The sequence below is a fragment of the Lampetra planeri genome, chromosome 36 (assembly GCF_965212315.1).
Source record: "Lampetra planeri chromosome 36, kcLamPlan1.2.h2, whole genome shotgun sequence".
NCBI classification, from domain to species: domain Eukaryota; kingdom Metazoa; phylum Chordata; class Hyperoartia; order Petromyzontiformes; family Petromyzontidae; genus Lampetra; species Lampetra planeri.
This window is the reverse complement of record NC_136142.1, coordinates 10340364-10363208: the sequence shown is the minus strand read 5'-3', so window position 1 is coordinate 10363208 and position 22845 is coordinate 10340364. Positions and strand designations below refer to the sequence as shown.

At 54.7% G+C, this 22845-nt stretch overlaps 1 protein-coding gene across 1 annotated transcript; it reads right to left on the bottom strand.

Moving 5' to 3' along the window:
• Positions 1–1912: 1912 nt before the first annotated feature.
• LOC144730627 (uncharacterized) lies at positions 1913–21536 on the bottom strand. The gene is made up of 4 exons (XM_078611275.1): positions 19011–21536; positions 18005–18184; positions 14406–14765; positions 1913–9701 (listed from the first exon to the last, which is right to left on the bottom strand). Exons 1-4 carry the CDS (start codon positions 21534–21536, stop codon positions 8301–8303), a joined length of 4467 nt encoding a protein of 1488 aa, XP_078467401.1. The 3' UTR covers positions 1913–8300.
• Between the last annotated feature and the right edge of the window lie 1309 nt (positions 21537–22845).

Genomic DNA, 22845 nt, shown 5'->3' with positions numbered 1-22845 from the left:
CACTACCGCTCCCCGAGTCGTGCAGACGCAGACGGCTGAGAGCCACGACCCGCTGGGGCAACTTGAGGGCAACCGTCGCCGGCGACTGGCCAACATCTGGTTTCCCAGAATCTGAATGAATCTGATCGGCAACTGCCCCGAGTGGCCAACTTGGGACGGTGACGTCCAATCAGATCGCAGACGGGGCTCACGTCACTGCCTGATGTCCAAGCTGTCTTCATTTGAGACTAAATGGCTGAACGTCGGTGCGTAACAGAGATTCATCTCTTTTCACGGAAATCAAAGCTTACAATATTTCAAACTTACTTTACCAGGTAAGGGGCCGTCCATAAATGACGTCACGCGATTTTGGACGATTTTTGACCCCCCCCCCCCCTTCGTCACACGACGTCACAAAAAGCCAGACCCCCCTCAAATATAACGTCACAAAGCTCTGCCTCCCCCCCCCAAAAAAATAAACCATGCTTCAAATCGCTTTAAACTATTGTCATTGTTGTGTGTATTTGATGTGGCGCTGCACTCTGGTGTAGGAGAAAAAAATATTAAAAGTCTATTTAATTAAGTAGAACGTGTTGTCTATATCTATTTAAAGTTGCGCATTTTGATGTGACGTCACATTTCTCAACCCCCCCCCCTCCTCGTAACACATCGTCACAAATGTCTGACCCCCCCCCCCCCTAGGTGCGTGACGTCATGAGCTGTGTAGAGCTAAATTTCGATTTAAAGCTTTCGTGACTGCAGGGATTAATCTTCTTGGTTCTTTCGGTAAAGTAACGTAGAATGGAAATAATAAAATAATAAAAATAAAACATAATTAAATAATTCTCACGGACGTTTCGGCCACAACGCAAGCAGCCGTCCTCAGGTGGAGAACAGGTCTGTCGAGAAGAGAGTCTGAATGACACACTCCAGGCTTGGAGCGACTATTTAAGCTGGGATGGAGGGGGGAAGGGCGCCTTGACAAAATAATTTGCATATCAAGAGGAATTTAGCATATTTATGGGAGCTCTTTTTTCGGAAGTGACCAGGCCATCACAGATGATAGCTAGTGGCTCATCAATGCGGAAATGTATAGCATGCACATTTGCTCTAAAACGCATGGCGTTGATTCTAATTGACTTAAAGCTTTCGTGAGTGCAGGAATTCATACTCTTTGGGTCTTTCGCTAAAGTCACGTAGATAGATAAAACATTTTAAAAAATGACTTGAGATTTTTTATTATTTTTATATCTCCGTGACTTTAGCGAAAGACCCAAAGAGTACGTTCATTCTAAATGTGGAGGGAAAACCCGGACTACCTGGAGAAAAATCCACGCCGCCACGGGGAGAGCGACACTGCAAACTCCAAATAGACAGGGGTCAGGATCGAACCCACGACCTCCTGCTATCAGGCGAGGTAGTTACCATCTTGCCACCGCGGTGCCCCTGTTGTTTATACTCACAATTGACTGATCGAGTGAATGACCATGTGAGTGAAAGGGTGAGTGATGAAGGGACTATCAAGGAATGGCTCTCACTCCAATTCGTTGTCCACAAAGCTGCCAATGTCGCTCGTGGCTCATGCGTTGCTGCTAACGGTTGTTGGGAACAATTGCCCTCCAGTTGCTCCCGTGGATCGTAGTCTTAGGGTTCAGGGGAGGTGACCGTCGTGTCCTTACACACACCGGAGGATCTCGACCAGAGGTGAGGAACCCGACGGCCCTGGGGCCAGACAGCCCGTGACGTCACTTCATCCAGCCCGTGACGTCACTTCACACAGCCCGTGACTTCACTTCACCCAGCCCGTCACTTCACACAGCCCGTGACGTCATTTCACACAGCCCGTGACGTCACTTCACACAGCCTGCGACGTCACTTCACACAGCCCGTGACGTCACTTCACACAGCCCGTGACGTCACTTCACACAGCCCGTGACTTCACTTCACACAGTCCGTGACTTTATTTCACACAGCCCATGAATTAATCTCACAGCCCATTAATTCATCTCACACATTTTACAACCGCACGAGGCCTAACCACTTTGCACACAGCTGGCAAACCATTATTTATCCATCACCACAAACGTCCGAGCCGCACTAGCCGGGAATATGTCCCACCTGGCAACAAGGGCCGTAGGTTTTCTAATTCAAGGTGGTGCTCGGTCGCTCGCGTCTGGGTTTCACTCCCAAGGTTGCTGGAGGTGCTTCCGGAACCTCGGCCAGGGAGAGGGAGGTCCCCCCACCCCACCGTGATCTCGACGTCCCGCGCGAGGTCTCGACACGTTTGCACACATCTCGTCCCTATCTCGTTGCTCAGTGAAGACGCCGTGTGACGAATCTCAAGACGTGGTGCCAAGTCTCCAACACCCGGTGCCAAATTTCAAGATGTGGCGCCGAATCTCCAACACGCAGTGCCAAATCTCAAGATGCTATACCAAATCTCCAACACAGGGTTTCAAATCTCAAGACACGTTGCCAAATATCAAGACGTGGTACCAAAACTCTAACACACAGTGCCAAATCTCCAACACGCAGATACCAAGTCTCCGACACGCAGTGGCCGAGCGCTGGACGTGGGGCTCTCCCAGTGGTGTGTCCCACCGGTCATGTGCTAAGAAGCAAGGTGCAAAGTTCAGGACCGCACTCGGGAATTGCAATTCCAAACCAGAATTTGTCATCGTCAACGGCTCTTGGATTGATCGACAGTAGAAGCCCTCCTCCTCTCTCTTAACGACGGGAATTGGTTCCATGAAACCGGTCGTCAAGCGAATTTGGTAGTTAAGCGAGTACAGTGAATGTACGTTAAAGGCTTAATTCGTTCCGATAGCATCGAATTACCCACCTTTTCACCCCATAAACGTACTTCATAATATTTAAACAATGGATATTAACACATATAAACTATCAACATTATAAACACATAACATTAAAATAAACGCGGTTAATGCATTAATTCATATTTATTGTACCTACAACAGCCCGTCGTTAACAGGGGAATGGTCGGTAAGCGAACACATTGGGCTCTATGGAGGCCCATCGTTAAGCGATTAGTTGTTGACAGGGGTGGTCGTTATAAGGGGTTCTACTGTACCGTAATCCCAGGATTTTGTAATCACGAGTCTTTGATTATTGATTTTGTTTGGTTTCCTAGAATCGAAGTACAGTATATTGCTGCTTTCTTATTCATCTTAGGACCATAGCGGTGTTGGAATGTTGGAATCTAGAAACTGATTTCTGTACGAGATTCTAAATTCATGAAAATCAAATACACGCTATTATGAATCATTTCCCGTTTCACGTGGTTGCAGAATTCACACAACTGCGATTATTAATGGGGTCAATGCGCGCGTGGAATTGCGGTTGATGGGAATCGGCAATTCCCCATTGTGCGCGACGGGGGCTTCAGTGCGATCAGAGTTTTAGGATTTCGAGACGCACGGTCCGGCCCGAATCGCCTGGCACTAAACGTCGCCGTGCGAGGGATCGGTCATTAAAGGGGTCCTTCATTCAGCGTGGTCAACGCGTTACGATGCGTTTGCATTACGACGCATCTGCAAAGTGCCCCTGGCGCCCGCTGCCTCTTTCCCCACTCGTCTGTGTGGCCTCCTCGCGCCTCTGAGTCGGTCCGCCTCTCTCTCTCTTTTCGAGAGTTGAAATTATGATTCAAGCACCTGAGCAATCAAATGGCTGAGCAAATCGTCACTGGAAAAGTAAATAAAGCCTGTCCGCATTTTAAGCAACCGGTTGCAGCGATGTCCACAACATCAGCAATGCCGCTGCGTGAAACTGGTCGCAATGCATTTGCGTGTGCGTGCAACCGATTGCGATGCAGTTGCATGCAACCCGTCGTGATGCAGTAGCCTGGATTGGTCACGATGCAGTTGCATGGAACCGATCGCGATGCAGTTGCATGTAAATGGTCGCATTGCAGTTGCGTGCAATCAATCGCGATTAAGTTGCGTGCAACCGCTCACAATGCAGTTGCGTGAAACTGGGCGTGATGCAGTTGCGTGCAACCAGCCGCGATGCAGTTGCGAGTGAAACCGAGGCTGCTTCCACTACCGTACGGCCCGCCACAGGTGCTTTTATACAGGGACTCCTCTACTTATGATCGTTCGAATTACGAACTTTCAGAGATATGAACAAACCTGTCCGTATGTCATGTAGATGCCACATGAAGAACCGGTGGCATCTACATCTGCAGAACGTGAAGAACCAGTGCCATCAACATCTGCAGAACATGAAGAACCGCTGGCATTTACATCTGCAGAACATGAAGAACCAGTGGCATCTACATATGCAGAACATGACGAACCATCGGCATCTACATCTGCAGAACATGAAGAACCATCGGCATCTACATATGCAGAACATGAAGAACCAGTGGCATCTACATCTGCAGAACATGAAGAACCAGTGGCATCTACATCTACAGGAGATTTTATAACTTTTAAAGCCACTCCCCGTGTTTCGGGTACACATGTTTGGAATCGACAGGAGTAAAGTTGGAGTCTACGCGGCCGCTCAAAGTGCACTCTTTTCATCGCATTCTTGGCTTCTCAGTACAAATCCAGCCGCGCGTGCCCGAACCATACCACGCAATCTCAAAATAGCTTTCTGTTTAGTGTCTACGCGTTTCAAAACTACTATGTACAAAAAATAGCATTTCATGGCTTTGCAAACGATAAAGCACTCTTTAGCGAGCTCCCCCCTCATCTTGTGACAAACAGCCCTGAGCAGAATGGCCTGCTATGTGCAGAAAGCAAAGAGTGTGGAGGAGACGTTGCAAATCCATCAGGAGGGCCTCAAGGCCAAAGCTCGGCTTCTGAGGATGAGCAAGTTGGGCCCGTGGGGCCACGTGTAGTGCACTTTAAGCCTGGCGCAAGACTTCTGGGGCCATGCAAATGGCCACCAGGGCTGGGAATTATAACCCTTGAATCAAGCAGACGAACTCTTAGGCCAAGTCGGGAAAAAAAGCAAATGTAGGCCCATGCAATGTGTCTGCTATCGCTAGGCTGAGCAAGAGAGATTCAGAATGAGATGCCGGTTATTTAGGCCTAAAAAATACTTTTAGTAAAGAATGTGCCCTTCTTGCCAATACCATGACCTTCATATATCGAGAAGGCTCGTTCGAGGTAAGCTGGGACAAATGTGGACCATGCAAAGAGCCTTCTGTCTCTGCTCTGAAATCTATAGGCCAAGTAAAAAAATATATCGAGATTGAAGATTATTCAGGCTAAGCCTTGTGCACTTGAGGCAGGCCCTGGTCATACCAGTTGCCAATCAGTGAAATACCGCAGCAGTTTGTATTCACGTGTACCAGGCCTTAGCGTTTCTCTTAGGCCAAATAGAAGGCCTCACAACTGCATGCGCCTTAGGATTTAGGCCTAGTTGAGGATCGTATAGCAGTGCATTGGGGCCGAAGTGATGCAAATTTCAAACGATGGGATTAAGCAGAGGCCGTTTTGGTGATGGGAGAAAGCCGTAAGCCAGAATTCTTTACTCGCTGATAAGACATTATCAGTCTGAGGGTCGCCACCACATATTTAAAAGACCATTGGGGTTTGACAATGCTCGATCATCAACCGAATCAGGACCAGGCCATGTGGCTGATGCGGCCACCTGATGCCATAAATAGCGTCATGAAAGATTCGGCGGCCTGTGAGTGGTACGGCCACGAATCCCAAACCATCGACCCACATCGTGAACACTTTCCCGCCGCCGCCGCTGCTGTCTCGATAACAACATCTAAAATGACGTCTTTAATCTGCTGCTATTAATCCATACGAAAGAAGAAGCATGTTGATGATGGGGGAAGGGGGGTGTTTTCACTATTTGTGTATTGTTGAGGGGGCCGCACCGTCAGGGGCCACATTCAAAGGCTACTGGGGGTCGCCCGTGAGCCCCATCAGGGCGTTGCAAAACGTGGAAGAGTAGGCCAAGCGCCTTCTGGCTCTTGGGGCTCCCTCTAGTCGAGGCCTACATTCCGCCAGCAATGACATGAGACGGCAATATTGCAGGGCCACTCCACTGGTAGCCAGCCACGAGCCACCGGCCCTCTTGATGATGCACCGTCAAGGCCATCAGGGGCCGCCAGTGGCCCCATGGGGACCCTTGCAATGAAGAACACTGCTGCTGTAAGCCATGCAGAGGGCAGTTTTGGCCTACCAAAAAGAGGCCTTTTGATCAAACAAAGTCTTCAGCCAAGCAGCAAGAAGCCTCAGCTGACAAAGGGCCTTGGAGGGGTAGAGGTGGTGGGGGGTGGAGGTGGTGGTGGTGATGGGAGGATTGTGTTGTGCCCAACGAGGTGCGGTCAAGTATGGGTTGCACAGACGTTGAGCGAACAGCAGTAGCAGCAGCGGCACTGCATCAGCATCATTTTGGCACTCGAGACGACATTCTATTCGTAAAGGCAAAAGTATTTTTTTGTTTTCAAAAAACCTCGGACCTCTCTAATGCCCCATTACAAACATCGCCTACGTTCAACCAGGCCAAATGCCTTCGCCCCTCTTTTATCATCATTATTCTTATTTTGAACGCTTTCATGGACGAATGATAAAAAAAAGCTTTGCCCATCATCTCGCCTGACAATGGTGCGGCATGGCACGATAACTCTCATGAAAAAAGCGATCCAATACGAGCAAACACTTTTGTGTTGTTGTTGTGTATCAGCTTGTGTTGTTGTTGTGTATCAGCTTGTGTTGTTGTGTATCAGCTTGTGTTGTTGTGTATCAGCTTGTGTTGTTGTTGTGTATCAGCTTGTGTTGTTGTGTATCAGCTTGTGTTGTTGTTGATGTGTATCAGCTTGTGTTGTTGTGTATCAGCTTGTGTTGTTGTTGATGTGTATCAGCTTGTGTTGTTGTGTATCAGCTTGTGTTGTTGTTGTGTATCAGCTTGTGTTGTATATCAGCTTGTGTTGTTGTTGTGTATCAGCTTGTATTGTTGTGTATCAGCTTGTGCTGCTGTGTATCAGCTTGTGTTGTTGTTGTGTATCAGCTTGTGTTGTTGTTGTGTATCAGCTTGTGTTGTTGTTGTGTATCAGCTTATGTTGTTGTGTATCAGCTTGTGTTGCTGTTTCTGGTGGTGGATTTAACGACACATTTATATTTATGTGATCTAACCAAAAAAACTATTATGAGAAGGAGGAGGTTTGGGATGGGGAGGGCATGCACGGAGGATGGAGGATAAGCGGTTGAGCAACTTGGAAGTGCTGCATATGACGTGGCAGGAAAGCGTAATGCAGAGTCTGTTCCCCTACAACATGGTGATAGTAGTTGCGTTCCTCAAGAAAAATCACATTGTAATGAATGATAATATAGGGTAAAGCGAAGTCCGCGACAACACGTGAGATGCGTACGCAAGCCAAACAAAAACCGAGTTCAGGGTTGCATCTAGAAGCATCCAGCAGCATCCCGCCTTGTGCGATGATGATGCTACGCCGAGGCAGCCGTACGACCGCTCGTTCCTACTCGCGTGACGTAGTTCCGTTCGCTCAATCGCGTTACATCCAATTCGTATCGTCTTTATTTAAACACAGATTGTGTTCCCTCATACATTCATTGCGTTCTATCCACTTGGCATTATTAAAACTATAACGCGTTACAGGAGAGCAGAGTGTGCAGTATGTGTAATCAGCAAAATGTAAGGAGCAGTCTCTGGATGGGTGGGGCACGTGTGCAGGGTGGAGGAGGTCAGCTGACCATGCCAGGTGTTTGGGAGTGGCACCCAGAGGTCAGCGACCAATGGGAAGACCTCGAGCCAGAAGCAAGAGGCCGCTCTTGGAGGCCACATGCCAAGCCCCCAGCGAAAGCTGCGGGATCAAACGTACCGTGGCGACGACCCGCACGCGTCTAAGTTGAACACTGGCACGTGTTGACGTTTCAGAGCCGTTTTGTAGACGAGCACAGAAGGCAACGGATCCACCGGGCCTGGTGTGGCTGGGTCACGTGACCCACAAGGCCGGCCTTCCTTCCATGGCCAAGCAGCTTTGCTTTGTCCACATAGTGGTGGGGGGGGGGGGTTAAATGGGCACAGCACGGTTAGGGCACGGCATAGGCTAGAGAAGAAATGGGATGGTGTGGGAAAGGAGTGCACAGGGTGGTGGTGTGGTACGTTGGTTTGAGTGGACTCGCGCCCAGCCACTTCTGTCAGCTGTAATGAGGCGCGGCCTCTCTGCGCCAACTCGGCTCGTGAAGGACACCAGTCGGTGGCTGACGGCAGCCGACATTGCGGTCACGACAACGACAACCAGAAAGGCGTAGGAGGAGGAGCAGCGTCGCTCACAGCAAACAGAGCGACGGGTGCCAGCGAGGCACTGCTCCCTACGTCTCCCGATGGCCACCGCCAGCTCCACCGCCGCCGCCGAAGATGTGCTCGGGCAAGCACAAGATGAACGGCACGGGCAGGCCTCGTCCGGACGGCACCGGCCCCAAGGCCCGCACGGCGACGGTGGCAGCGAGCGCCGGGTCCGGCTGCGCCGCTGCGGCCGCCCTGTCTCTCGCTCCGCCGACGCTGCTGCCCCCCCACGTCGGCACCGCTTTCAGGGGGCCCTCGTCGCCGGCTTCGAATCGCATGGCGCATGAGCGGCTCACGCAGAACACCTCCTCTTCCAGCGCGGCGCAGCGGAACGGCGGCGCCAGCGACCGCGTCGGCCGCTCGTCGGGCTCCGGCACCTCCGCCGGTGGCGCCATCTCGCCGGCAAATCCGGAACCGGCGTGCAGGATGGCGCGCGGGTCGCCCAGTGTCCCGAACGTGGACCACGTCTTGGCGTGCGTGTTGTAGCGCTGGACGGTGACAATCTGTGTCGCTTCATTGCTGCTGCTGTTGTCGGCCGTAACACCGGTAGCAGCACCGGCATAAGCAGCTGCAGCAGCACCATACGCGATGCTTCCAGCACCAGCGGCGGCAGCGGAACCGGCGGCCGCCCTTTCGCTCTCAAACCGCAGCAGCCACCTCCCCACGCCGACCATGTCGGCGGAGCGGCGCCGGCCGGGCGCCATTGGGCACTCGCTCCAGGCGTCGTGCCGCGGCGAGTAGCGCAACAGGCGGCGGAAGAGCGAGCCGCCCGACACGTACAGCTCCCCGCCACTCTCGGCCGCCTCGTGCGCCACTGCGAAGCAGCCACGCGGTAGCGGCGCGACGGGGCGCCAGCGGCCCGCCCGCGGGTCGTAGCGCTCGACGCTCAGCAGGCACTCGCCGCCCACGGCAAACAGGGCGCCGTCGCACGCCACCAGCCGCAGCTGCGCCCGCGCCTGCTGCATCGGGGGCAGCGGCGCCCACACGCCGGTGCTCGGGTTGTAGCTCCACACCTGCGCCGACGGAGTTCCGGCGGTGGCGGCGGTGCTGGCGGTGCTGCGAGCGGCGGAGGGCTGCGCTGGTGGACCAGCGCTGCCGCTGCTGTTGTTGTTGCCGGTCGAGTTGTTGCTGGCGGTAGAGTTGTTGCTGCCGGTGCGGTGGTGCTTGCTGGTGTCGTGGCGCGCGTCGCTCGTGCAGGGCATGGTGGCAGTGGCCACGGAGCCCTGGTGCGTGCCCCCTGTGCCAGTGGTGGTGGTGGCGGCGGTCTTCGGCTGTGTGGCGGTGGCGGCGATGGCGGCGGTGGCACCCTTGCCGGGCCGGGTGACCCCGCCGGCCACGATGAGGTAGTTGTAGAAAACGCAGAGAGCGCAGCCGCTCAAGTTCACGTAGGGCGGCAGTGGGGACAGCGGCACCCATGCCGCCTCCTCCTGGCGGGACGGGAAGGGCATGAGGGCGTGTGTTTGGTGTGAAACACGGACAAACAGGCACGTGGCCAGCCAGGCAGACAGATGGACAGGCAGGCACATTGACGAGATGATTGACAGACAGGCAGACGCATGGAGAGGTATACAAGGTTGATAGACAGACCGAGAGGCAGGCAAACAAACAGGGAGACAGATTTACGGACAGGCACACAGTTACGTGGAGCGGCAGACAGACTTGACTGGAAGGCAGACAGACAGGTTAAACACAACAACAACAACCACCATTCGCCACTAAGTGGAGATGACATCACCATGGCGCTTGTGCCAGGCTAAGTGCACTTTAAGGTCATGTGAAGTGTGGAATGCCCACTGGCAGTTCACGGGACAGACCCAGTTGCTATGGGTTGAATGACCGAGATGACTGGCCGATGCATCACCTGTGCCCCCTACTGTGCCAACTTGTTGTGTTTTAGCCGCCCGGCGCTCCGCTCGTTGTTGTGAGCGTCGCTCCTCCGCCCTCCGTTGTTGTTGGAGGGCGACTGGCTTCAACTGCCCAGTAGCATCCTTCACGAGCCTCCTCCACAGAGGCCAATCTTGACACCACTGGTACCAGTCATCAGCAAGTCCACTCAGCTCCACATCCTCTTGTACCACATCACTCAATCTCTTCTCTAGCCCGTGCCGTGCCCGTTTAGATCCCGCTATCCGGCCGAACAGAAGCTGTTTAGGCTTCATGTAGCCCGCATGCCCAGCCACCGCAGCCTTGACTGCGGGAGGAGCTCACCGATGGGACTTTGTTCAGATCTTTCGAGGATTTGTGAGCTCCTCACACAATCTAGCCTGGTTAAACTCAGGATGGATCGTAGGCAGGTCAGGCTAAATGTTTCTAACTGGCGAAGATGTTCCATTAAGGGGGTCCACGTTTTGCAAGCATAGAGAAGGGAGGGCATTACCATGTGAAGCGACAGACCAGATAGCTTCCACACAGGGTTATACAGCTGATGAAAAGATGATGCCGCTCAACTGATTTGGAGTGAGACCTCTGCTGTCAAACCGGATCTGGTCATAGCACACTGCCCAGGTATGAAAAATTCTCCACTCTCTCCACAACTGCCCCATCACAAATGGGGAGTTCTGTTGGTCGAGTGTTTGATGGTACAAAATACCCATTCTAGATTTGAAGCTTTCGTGACTGCAAGGATTCATACTCTTAGGCTTTTTCGGTAAAGTCACGTAGGTAAAAAATAAAATTAATAGAAGTAATAATAGAAATACAATAATAAATCACGACGTTTCGGAGGCAACACAAGTCTCCGTCATCAGGTGGGACCGTCACAGCTAAGATTACTGCATCAAGTGAGGCAAAATTCCCTGTCAGTCCCCAAGGTGAACAGGGAATTTTGCCTCACTTGATGCATTAATTTTAGCTGTGACGGTCCCACCTGATGACGGAGACTTGTGTTGCCTCCGAAACGTCGTGATTTATTATTTTATTTATATTATTACTTCTATTAATTTTATTTTATTTTTTACCTACGTGACTTTACCGAAAAAGCCTAAGAGTACAAAATACCCAGGCAGGTGCTTAGTTTTGGTGGGGCTGATGGTAAGGCCCCACTTCATAGTGGCATGTTCCAGGTTCAGTAGCAGCGCCCCCAACTCCTCCTCTGAGGGAGCAGCAATCACCAGATCATCAGCATACATGACATGGTTAACCAATAGTGAGCCATCCGTTGCCTGCACCCGGGCATCGATCAGCCTCTCATTGTATCTGTACCAGATGGAGATTCATCCAGTACAGTGATAGAAAGCTTCCCGAACTACATGATCAAAACGATGTTAAATAATGTGGGAGCCAGAGGACATCCCTGTCGGTCCCCAAGGTGAACAGGGAATGGCTCCGACTCCCGGCCACGTAGTTTTACCAGGGCCTGCCCACCATCATGAAGGTCCTTAATGATGGTGAGCAGAGAGTCAGGGACTCCAAAGGCACGAAGAACAGCCCAGAGCCCTGTTGATTGTATCATCAACAAGCAGAGATGTAGATCTTTTTGGAATTCCCTACACCTCTGCTGTAGCAGACAGAAAATATGGCGTCTGTGCAGGACCGCCCTGGCCTGAAATCACACTGGGGCTCCGCAAGCCTCTCCCCAGCGTTCCTGGCAAGGATATGTTGAACAATCCTTCCCAAGACCTTTCCCTCCACACTGAGGAGGGAGATCCCCCTGCAGTTGTTACAGTCTGTGTGGTCCCCCTTCTTAAAGAGGGGGACCACCAGGGCATCCTTCCAATCCTGCAGAACCTGTCGAGTGGTCCAGACTGTTATCTACTTATATAAGAGGGAAATTTGTGAATATGTGTGTCTGTTCGAAACGTCTAGCATACTTCCCGACATGCAACAAACTGGAAAATTGGCATGTAGGTACAAAGTATAAAAATAGACTTTTGTATTTGGGTGGGGGGGGCGCAATCATGCATATATTTTGCACGCAAGTGAGCGGTGACGTCACATCTGTGATGTCACCCGCATGCGTAATCGTTACGCAGTGTGCCTGCTGACGTCACGCACCCCCACAACCCTCTGCGTAGGCCGTGTATTAATCCAAGACAAGAATCCATGTCACGGGCGAAGCCGGGTAGTAAAGCTAGTTATGTCATATAGGGCAGTCTGCACACAAACGCCAACCTCCCTCAGCATCATCTCTACCCGGCGACTTTTCCTGGTCTCAGACTCTGGATTGCCTTCCGTACTTCCTCAACAGATGGTACTTCAGCCAGCCACTGACAGGAGGTGACTATTTCTTCCAATATTTGAGGCACGGCAGCCTGAGCAGGGTCATCCCCACTTTGCCCCATGATGTGTTCCAGGCTGAGTGATTTCACCTCACCCAAGACTTCACAGAAATGCTCAGCAAATCTGAAAACCTATTCCTGGGGGTCGGAGATTGGATCACCGTTCTTTCCCCTAATGATGGTGATAGGTATGGCGCTGGAAGTTACTTTTTGATGGAATTAAACAGTGATTTATGATCGCGGCCCACTGAGGCAGATTCCATCTCCTTAGCAACCCGCGAACATCACCCATCCTTGCAGAGCCGCACGGTTCTCCGAACATCCGAGCAAAGGCTGTGGTAAACCTCCTCATTCTCTGGCGTGGGATGCTGTAGACGATGAGAGTGGGCATGTCACTTTTTCTCAGCCAGCCTGAACACCTCCTCTGTCACCCAGGGTCTCTAGGGAGGTTTGTGTACCCAAATCAGCCATTAGAGCTACATGAGCCACAGTACTTAACCTCGCCCATTTCCCTTCGGCATCAGGAAGAGAGGGGGACGATGCCAACCCCAGCTGCAAGCGATGATGAAATTCTCGCTTGCAACTTTCATCAGCTAGCTGAGACCAGGCCACTGTGGGTTTGAATGGGGTCCTAGATGTACACCCACCATTGGAGTGGAAGAATGGCAGGCGCATCTTACAGATCACAAGCCGATGGTCAGCGGGCAGATTAGCTCCATGGGAGGTTCTGGTATTAAGGACATGGCATCCGCTGTTCTGTCACTATATAGTCCAGCATATGTTATTGCTTGGACCCGGCATGCATCCATGATGTTGTGTGGATGTGCCGATGCTGGAACTGCATGTTGGTAATTACAAGCCCATGGGCTCCACAAACGTCTAACAGCTTCCTACCGTTGTTATTGAGCTGATTTGGTCCATGCCTTCCACTAAGGCATTAAAAGCATCCAACAGGATGACTCTATCCCGAGAGGCCATTTTAGCCAGCACCTGTGACAGGAGGTCATAAAAGCCATCTGACTCATTGGCCTTGCCTGCATCCCTGCACTGATGTTCATCTTTGGTGGGAGCATAAGTAACCAACACCACCACTCCTCGCCTCTGGTTGATGGGAAGGTGAGCCCACAGTAGCCTGGGGCTTACAGCTTCCCACACATAACCACCATGCTCCCACGCCCCCTTCATTATTTTGTTCAGAAGAAGAGCCACTCCCTGTTGTTTGGCAGTCTCCTGCCCCGAGTAGAGGACCTCATGGTGTCAAGAGCCAGATCCAGTCCACCGGGCCTCCTCAATACCGCAGAGATGCAGGTGGTACCGGTCCAGCTCCAGACAGAGGAGTAGCAGCCTCTCCTCCACAGTGAATGTTCGGACATTCCACGTGGCCACTCGCAGTGGCTTTTTTCTGTTTCTGGAGGAACCCCGAGGGTAAGGATTTAGTCTCCTGGCTCTGACAAATGGGGTTTGGCCAAAACACAATCAGACAGATTGACAGACATAGGCATGCCAATATGTAGATAGGTAAGACAGTTACATGGAGGGCATACAGACTTGATACAGACTTGCACACTGTGGAGATGCGGACAAACAGCCAGACGACCAAGATGGAGGAATACGCAATGGGACACGGATGGATGGACACAGACTGATGGCTGGATGTTCATGTAATAGGTTTTACCCTTTATAGAAATGAAACAGGTTTTAAGATGTTCAAAGACCAAATAGATACCCTTTGCAAGGCATCAAGTCTGCATTAACCACACATTTTTGTGGCAAAACGTGTCAAGCATGATGAAAAATAATCCTAGGCTTTACCCTTTCTGGCAAAGAGGTCCGATAGGTATGGATGTACACATGGTATACGGACGGACGACGGATGGACAGACAGACGGCACACCGGCCATGTCACCCCCTCACCTCGTTGTAGGCGTACATCCACCTCGCCTTCCCCCTTGCCACCGCACCCTCCCCCCCCTCCTCGTCCTCATCCTCGTCCCCATCCTCAGCCGTCGTCAGCGACGACGACGCCGAGGACGCATCGCTGGGCACGGGGCTCTGCGGGCGACTGCCCGCGCGGCTGCCCGCGCGGCTGCCCCCACGGGCCGCCACCGTGGCCGCGGCGGCCGTCTCGAGCGGGGCCACGACGAGGGAGGGGCAGCCCTGGGCGGCGCGGCGAGACAGCACCAGGTCGCGCTCGCACGCCGACAGGCGGCCGTACAGGCTCGGCTCGCGCAGCGCCTCCAGGTAGTGCTCGCTAATGAAGCTGTACACCTGCTCCTGATTGGGGGGGGGGGGTTTAGGTGAGAGAAGGATGAGGGGTAGAAGAGGAGGAGGTTGGAGGAGGTAGTATAGAGGAGGAGTGAGGATAGCGCTCTGGTGGACAGGAGGAGGGAGGATGGAGAGAGGGGAGACGAGGGTGGGGTAGAGGGAGGGAGGATAGAGGAGTGGGGGCGAGAAGGGTAGAGAGGGAGAGAGGAAAGAAGAGGAGTGAGGGTAGATGAGAGGGGAGGGGGGTGGAGGAGCAGGGGATAGGAGGATAGAGGATAGAGGAGAGGGCATGGAGGCGGAGGGAGGAGGAGTGGGTAGAGGAGGAGGAGGGTAGAGGAGGGAGGGAGGATAGAGGAGAGGGCATCGAGGAGGAGGGAGGAGTGGGTAGATGAGGAGGAGGGAGAGTCACACCAAGCGGTAACACGATTTCCGCCTGTTGTGGATGTTCGCGGTTTAAGCCCCGTGGCCGCCCTGGTTAACTCTGTGTGGGCTGTCTTCGCCGTGGAGTCTCGCTCTATATGTTTGCCAACGTTGAGATGACCCACGAATGGCTGCATGAGTTAGAACCACATCGCAGCATTGCCCCTTGTGCCCCCCACCCCGCCCCCGACCCCCCGCTACTGGCAGATTATAGCCATCTGTGCAACACTGTGCTCTCGTGACAGGCATGCAATGTGGATGTAGGTCTTCCTCCTCGCCACTGATCTCAGGGTGCCACTTCAACGTCTGCCTCGGCAATCGGCCCTCCTCCACTCTCCACACCACGTGTCCCACCCATCACTACCTCCAAGTCGCTTACCCCACCCTCCTCCACTCTCCACACCACGTGTCCCACCCATCACTACCTCCAAGTCGCTTATCTCATCCTCCTCCACTCTCCACACCACGTGTCCCACCCATCACTACCTCCAAGTCGCTTACCCCACCCTCCTCTACTCTCCACACCACGTGTCCCACCCATCACTACCTCCAAGTCACTTATCCCATCCTCCTCCACTCTCCACACCACGTGTCCCACCCATCACTACCTCCAAGTCGCTTATCTCATCCTCCTCCACTCTCCACACCACGTGTCCCACCCATCACTACCTCCAAGTCACTTATCCCATCCTCCTCCACTCTCCACACCACGTGTCCCACCCATCGCTACCTCCAAGTTGCTTATCCCATCCTCCTCCACTCTCCACACCACGTGTCCCACCCATCACTACCTCCAAGTCACTTACCCCATCCTCCTCCACCCTCCACACCACGTGTCCCACCCATCACTACCTCCAAGTCGCTTACCCCACCCTCCTCCACTCTCCACACCACGTGTCCCACCCATCACTACCTCCAAGTCGCTTATCTCATCCTCCTCCACTCTCCACACCACGTGTCCCACCCATCACTACCTCCAAGTTGCTTATCCCATCCTCCTCCACTCTCCACACCACGTGTCCCACCCATCACTACCTCCAAGTCACTTACCCCATCCTCCTCCACCCTCCACACCACGTGTCCCACCCATCACTACCTCCTCCTCCTATGATTTACACTCACCAAGTTTCCCTGCCTACATTCTATTCACATTCCTAAATGTCACGTTGCTTAACCCGACCCCCCTCCATGCGATTCACCAGCATCCGACCACACAACAACAACGGCCGCCAATCGCCCCTAAGTGACGATGACGTCACCACGGTACTTGTGCCAGGCTACGTGCGCGTTAAGGCCACGTGGCGTGTCGAACGCCCGTTGGCAGCAGGTCACGGGACAGACCCAGGTGCCATGGGTCGACTGACTGAGATGACCGGCTGATGCACCTCCAGTGCCCCCTACCGAACACAACCTTAGACTGTAGGGGCAAGTGCGGTTAGCGAGCACCTATAAAGGCCGACACGGGGGTGAGTGGCCAACACGACGCCCTTGGCCGCCTTTGTCTCCCTAGTGGCGATGTTTACACATCGCACCAGGTACTCATTTGAGGCTGAGTCGACCTAGGGGAGGCCCAGGACCGGTTCAGATAATCGTCACTGGTGTTGGTCGTGAGCGGGAATCGAACCCGGGACACGCCAGGTTCCTTTGCGCAGCGCGCTAACCACTCCACCACCGCTCCCCAAGACCGAACGCGCGCACGTGCGCGCACCCCCCCACCTACCCAATGGCCAACCGAGGTCTCCCAGTTTCCAGTCGCGTCGTTCATCTGGCAGCGTCCTCCCGCGGGACGTTAATTAAGGAGGCGAAAATAAATGAGCGCACAGTTACAGTCCTCCAACCCACACGGGGGGCCATTAGCCTGCCGCACGACGACGCACTCAGCGCCTTCGCCTCACCCAGGAGATTCTCCGTTACGTGCCGCGCCTCGTTTAACACCTCGCGACACATTTGTCCGTGAGAATCGTTGACTCGTCAGCCGTCAGCCCGTCGCTGATCCGTCCGTCACGTGTGCGCTAGGTGGGGTCGCCGAGCAAAGACGCCGCACGCGGCTCGGCGTGGCGTGGCTCAAGACGCCTTGGCAGTCGACAGCTCCTGGAATAAACCGGTGGGGTTCCCTATCCGCCGGTCGGTGTGTTGAGTCCGGTGTTGTTATTTAAACTCAACATTGTTTTTGTTATCTTACCAGGTAAGGCACCGCTACTTCAGTGTACCGTTATAGCTCTTATGCAGAAGCGGCCTGCCCATCATGAATGACAATTAACAGCTCAACAAAGTGGCTCATCATCATCATTCTCGTGTGGAGATTTAAAGCAGCAGTCATCAAATACTATAAAATATTCTGAACGTGCGATGTATAATGGTGTGGAAATGTTTAGCAGCAGACGTCGTTTCTCAATGAACCTGGAGGGGAAAATCCACGCGTCCACCACGGGGAGAGAGAGAAACACGCAAACTTCAAATCTACAGCAGCAGCAGGCATCGTCAGGGTCGGGATCGAACCCACGACCTCCTCCTGTACACCAGGCGAGCTAGTTAACATCTCCTAGCCACCGTGACGCCCGCATGGAGGGGTCAGGTGGGTGGGGGGGGTAGGGCTGGTGGGTGGGGGGGGGGGTCGGATGGGTGGGGGCTCAGGTGGGTGGGGGGGCTCAGGTGGGTGGGGGGGGGGTCAGATTGGTTGGGGGGGGAGATCGGGTGGGGGTGGGATCAGGTGGGCGGGGGCGGGGGTCGGGTAGGTTGGGCAGGGTTCTGGTGGGTGTCGGTGGGGTCTGGTGGGTGGGGTGGGGGTCAAGTGGGTGGGGGCTCAGGTGGGTAGGGGGGGCTGACACCTTGAGCTGGGAGAGCGCGTGGCTCTTGGCGATGGCGAGTAGCTGCGTGCAGCTGCTCAGGTCGAGCCGGGAGCCGAGGGCCTCCAGGGCCGCTCGCTCCACGCCGGGCATCTGCAGCGAGCGAGCGGCCGTCATCACGTCCAGCAGGAAGGGCGGAACGTCGGCCCGTGGGAGGCCGCCCTGCACACGCGGTGGAAGAGGGCGGGTGGGGTGGGGAGGGGGTGGGTGGGTGGGGTGGTGTGGGGAGGGGGTGGCGGGGTCAAGTTTGGTCAGATCGTCGTCTTGGTCATTGTTGTTGTTACGACTCTTCAATGAAACCATCACCACCACCACAGTGATAGCATCACAACCACAATAACCACACCACAACCAGACGTCCTATAACATCACCACCACAATCACACCACCTTCACCACGTTCCCAACATCACCACCACAACCACCATCGTTCGCTACTAGATTCATAACATCCCCATCACTACCACCACCACCATCATCATCACAACCATCATCCAAATAAAATTACCACCACAATCACCAAATTCACAACACCATAGACAAATATCCCCCGTATAGCCTTAACAGACTGTTAGGCAAAGTGCGGTTAGCGAGCAGCTATGAAGACCGGCACGGCACAAGAGAGAGGGTGAGTGGCCAACACCACGCCCGGCCGCCTTTGTCTCCCTGGTGGCGATGTTTACACATCGCACCAGGTACTAATTTTAGGCTGAGTCGACCTAGGGGAGGCCCAGGACCGGTTCAGATAATCGTCACGGGTGTTGGCCGTGAGCGGGAATCGAATTGGGGGTCGCTGCTGCGCCACCGCTCCCCACAAAGACAAAGACCCCCCCCCCGTGTAGCCTTAACAGACTGTTGGGGCAAGTGCTGTTAGCGAGCAGCACCTATGAAGGTGGACAGCACCGGGTTCGTAGCGCGAGCCGCTGCTGCGCTGCCGTTCCCCCACGATCACCAAATTCCCAGCGCCACCGTCCTCACCATCTGCTCACCTGTGGACGCACGCGGCCCGTGTAGGCGCACCGCACGAGCGCACTCGCCGTTCCCGGGCCGAGTCCCGGCACGGCCCTGAGTGCGATCACGCGCCTGGACGCGCGCGCCCTGAAGTAGTCGCTGGCGGCGCCGAGCACGGCCGCGTGGGCGCCCAGCGGCCGGTGGAGGCCCCGCACCTCCAGCACCACGTCGGGGCGGCCCGCGGCACGCCAGGCCCTCAGGGCCACCGCGTCGTCGTCGTCGTCACCATCATCAACATCAGCGGGAAAACGAGCAGCCGCAGGAGGAGCAGCAGCGCAGGGGTTGGTGGTTGTGACAAGGCCTGACGGAGTCGCGATCTGGACCGTGGACGAGGCGATGGAGTCATCGTCGTCACCACCATCGCCGACATCATCACCAGCATCAGCGGGAGAATGTGCAGCAGGAGCGCAGGGGTTGGTGGTTGTGGCAAGGCTCGACGAAGTCGCGATCCGCACCGTGGACGAGGTGACTGAGTCAGGGTCGTCGTCAGCAGCAACAGCTGATGATGACGCTGATGATGATGCTGATGATGCATGGCCCGTGTCGTTGTTCTCGTCAGGAGCGGTACCGCGATGATGAGTCGTGCCAGCATCAACTGCTGCTGCACCACCACCATCGTCACCACCGTCACCAGTAGCGGCGTCGCCGTCATGGTCAGCGTGATGATGATGATCGTGTTGAGGAGGTAGATGAGGAGGCTTTGTTATTGGAGAGGTGTTGGTTGGAGACCTTCCAGCCTCTGTCTGTTGACAAGGACGACGACGACGATCCATCTCGCCATAGTCCGCCGTCGCTTCGTGTTGAGTATCCGCTTTCACCTCGCCGTGAGCCACGGAGACGTCCGCGTTTATCACCTGAATGGTCGCAGCAGCAGCAGCTGCCTCTGACGTTGTCTCCATTGTCCCCAGTGTCTCCATTGTCCCCAGTGTCTCCATTGTCCCCAGTGTCTCTGTCCCCAGTGTCTCTATCCCCAGCAGTGTCTCTGTCTCTGACGTTGTCTCCATTGTCCCCAGTGTCTCTGTCCCCAGTGTCTCCATTGTCCCCATTGTCTCTGTCCTCAGCAATGTCTCTGTCCCCAGTGTCTCCATTGTCCCCATTGTCTCTGTCCCCAGTGTCTCCATTGTCCCCAGTGTCTCTGTCCCCAATGTCTCTGTCCCCAGTGTCTCTGTCCCCAATGTCTCTGTCCCCAGTGTCTCTGTCCCCAGTGTCTCCATTATCCCCAGTGTCTCCATTGTCCCCAGTGTCTCCATTGTCCCCAGTGTCTCTGTCCCCAGTGTCTCTGTCCCCAGTGTCTCCATTGTCCCCATTGTCTCTGTCCCCAGCAATGTCTCTGTCCCCAGTGTCTCTGTCCCCAATATCTCTGTCCCCAGTGTCTCCATTGTCCCCAGTGTCTCTGTCCCCAATATCTCTGTCCCCAATGTCTCTGTCCCCAGTGTCTCCATTGTCCCCAGTGTCTCCATTGTCCCCAGTGTCTCTGTCCCCAGTGTCTCTGTCCCCAATGTCTCTGTCCCCAGCAGTGCAGCTGCCTCTGACGTTGTCTCCATTGTCTCTAGTGTCTCTGTCCCCAATGTATCTGTCCCCAGTGTCTCTGTCTCCACCGTCGCCCCTCCCCCACCCCTCCGTTTCACCGACCCCCCCGGTCCCGGCATGACCCGGGTTCGAGTCTCCCTGCCGGGGTTCTGGCTCAGGCCCCAGTCGTCAGCGGGGTCCCAGTCCCAGTCGCATCCCGGGCCCCAATCCCACTCCTGCCTCCTGCCCCAACCCGTGCCCTGCCCGGGGCCCTGCTCGCCCTCCAAGTCGTCCTGGCTCTGGTGCAAGACCCAGTCACATGCCGGGTCCCAATCCCACTCCTGCTCCTCGTCCTGACCCCGCTCCTGACCCCGCTCCTGACCCCGCTCCTGACCCCTGTTCTGACCCCGCTCCTGACCCCGCTCCTGACCCCTGTTCTGACCCCGCTCCTGACCCCGCTCGTGACCTTTGTCCTGACCCCGCTCCTGACCCCGCTCCTGACCCCGCTCCTGACCCCTGTTCTGACCCCTGTTCTGATCCCGCTCCTGACCCCGCTCCTGACCCCGCTCCTGACACCCGGCTTGGTGTCCGACCTGGTGACGCGCCTGCTCCCAGTTCGACTCGCATCCCCGGTCCCCGGATGTAGCCTGGTGCTGGTCTCCTTCACGGCTCTGGTCCCGGTGTTGATTCCGCTCCTCCTCCTCCTGGATTCTGTTGTGCTCCCAGGTGGCCTCGTCCTGGTCTCCTTCTCGGTCCAGGTCCTGCGTCCGGTTCTGATCTTGGCCCCGGTCCCGTGCCTGGCTCTGGTTCCGTCTCCTCCTCCTTTGGAAGAAGGCGAAGGTGAGCGTGAGGGTGAGCAGCGTGGTGAGCAGCAGAGTGATGCTCACCACTCGCGAGCCCGGCGCCAGGAACCCCGGGGGGTCGAGGGGACCCGAGGGGGGCTGCAGGTTCAGCGCAGGAGACGGTGCCCCCTGCTCCACTCCTCCGGGGTTCATCTCGTGGGGTGAACACGAGGAGACGTGAACACGAGGAGAGGTTGTGTGTAGGGGTGTGTGTGTGGGTGTGTAGGGGTGTGTGTGTGTGTAGAGACACTGTGTGTGTGGTGGTGGTGGTGGTCGTAGAAGAGAGGTACACGCGTGTGGATCCGTGTGACACGGATCCACACGACCCACGTCACCACTCGATACCGGACAGTGCTGGCAGGACCCGGTACGGGGTCACGTCACTTATTTACCACTGCGCGCGTGCGTGACAGCGAGAGAGATAAAGTGTCTGTGTGTGTGTAAGTGTCTGTGTGTGTGTCTGTGTGTGTGCGTGCGTGTGTGACAGCGAGAGAAAGTGTCTGTGTGTGTGTGTGCGTACGTGTGTGACAGCGAGAGATATAAAGTGAGTGTGTGTCTGTGTGGGTGTCTGTGTGTGTGTCTGTGTGTGTGCGTGCGTGTGTGACAGCGAGAGATATAAAGTGTGTGTGTGTGTGTCTGTGTGGGTGTCTGTGTATGTGTGTGCGTGCGTGTGTGACAGCGAGAGATATAAAGTGTCTGTGTGTGTGTGCGTGCGTGTGTGACAGCGAGAGATATAAAGTGTGTGTGTGTGGGTGTCTGTGTGTGTGTCTGTGTGTGTGCGTGCGTGTGTGACAGCGATAGAGATAAAGTGTCTGTGAGTGTGAGTGTGTCTGTGTGTGTGTGGGTCTGTGTGTGTAAGTGTCTGTGTGTGTGACAGTGAGAGAGATAAAGTGTCTGTGTGTGTGTTTGTGAGTGTGTGTGTCTGTGCGTGAGTGTGTGTTTGTGTGTGTGTCTGTGTGTGTGACAGCGAGAGAGATACAGTGTCTGTGTTTGTGTGTGTCTGTGTGTGTGTGTGTAAGTGCCTCTGTGTGTGTTTATGTTTGTGTGTTTCTGTGTGTGTGACAGCGAGAGAGATAAAGTGTCTGTGTGTGGGTGTCTGTGTGAGTGTAAGTGTATGTGTGTGTCTGTGTGTGTGTGTGTCTCTGTGTGTGTGACAGCGAGAGAGATAAAGTGTATGTGAGTGTGAGTGTGTCTGTGTGTGTGTGGGTCTGTGTGTGTGTCTGTGTGTGTGTGTCTCTCTGTGTGTGTGACAGCGAGAGAGATAAAGTGTCTGTGTGTGGGTGTCTGTGTGTGTGGGTGTCTGTGAGTGAGTGAGTGTGTGGGGAGCGGTAGTGTAGCGGTCAGCGCGTTGCACTACGAACCCGGGGAACCGAGTTGGATTCCAGCTCACGGTCAACACCCGTGACGATTATTTGAACCGGTCCTGGGCCTCCCCTAGGTCGACTCAGCCTCAAATGAGTAG

Coding starts and splice junctions, on each gene's coding strand:
- LOC144730627 (XM_078611275.1), bottom strand. CDS start 21,536: ATGAACCCCGGAGGAGTGGAGCAGGGGGCACCGTCTCCTGCGCTGAAC. Junction 14,766..18,004: donor ACGCGCTCTCCCAGCTCAAG/GTGTCAGCCCCC, acceptor CCCCCCAATCAG/GAGCAGGTGTACAGCTTCAT. Junction 9,702..14,405: donor GGATGTACGCCTACAACGAG/GTGAGGGGGTGA, acceptor CCGTCCCGCCAG/GAGGAGGCGGCATGGGTGCC.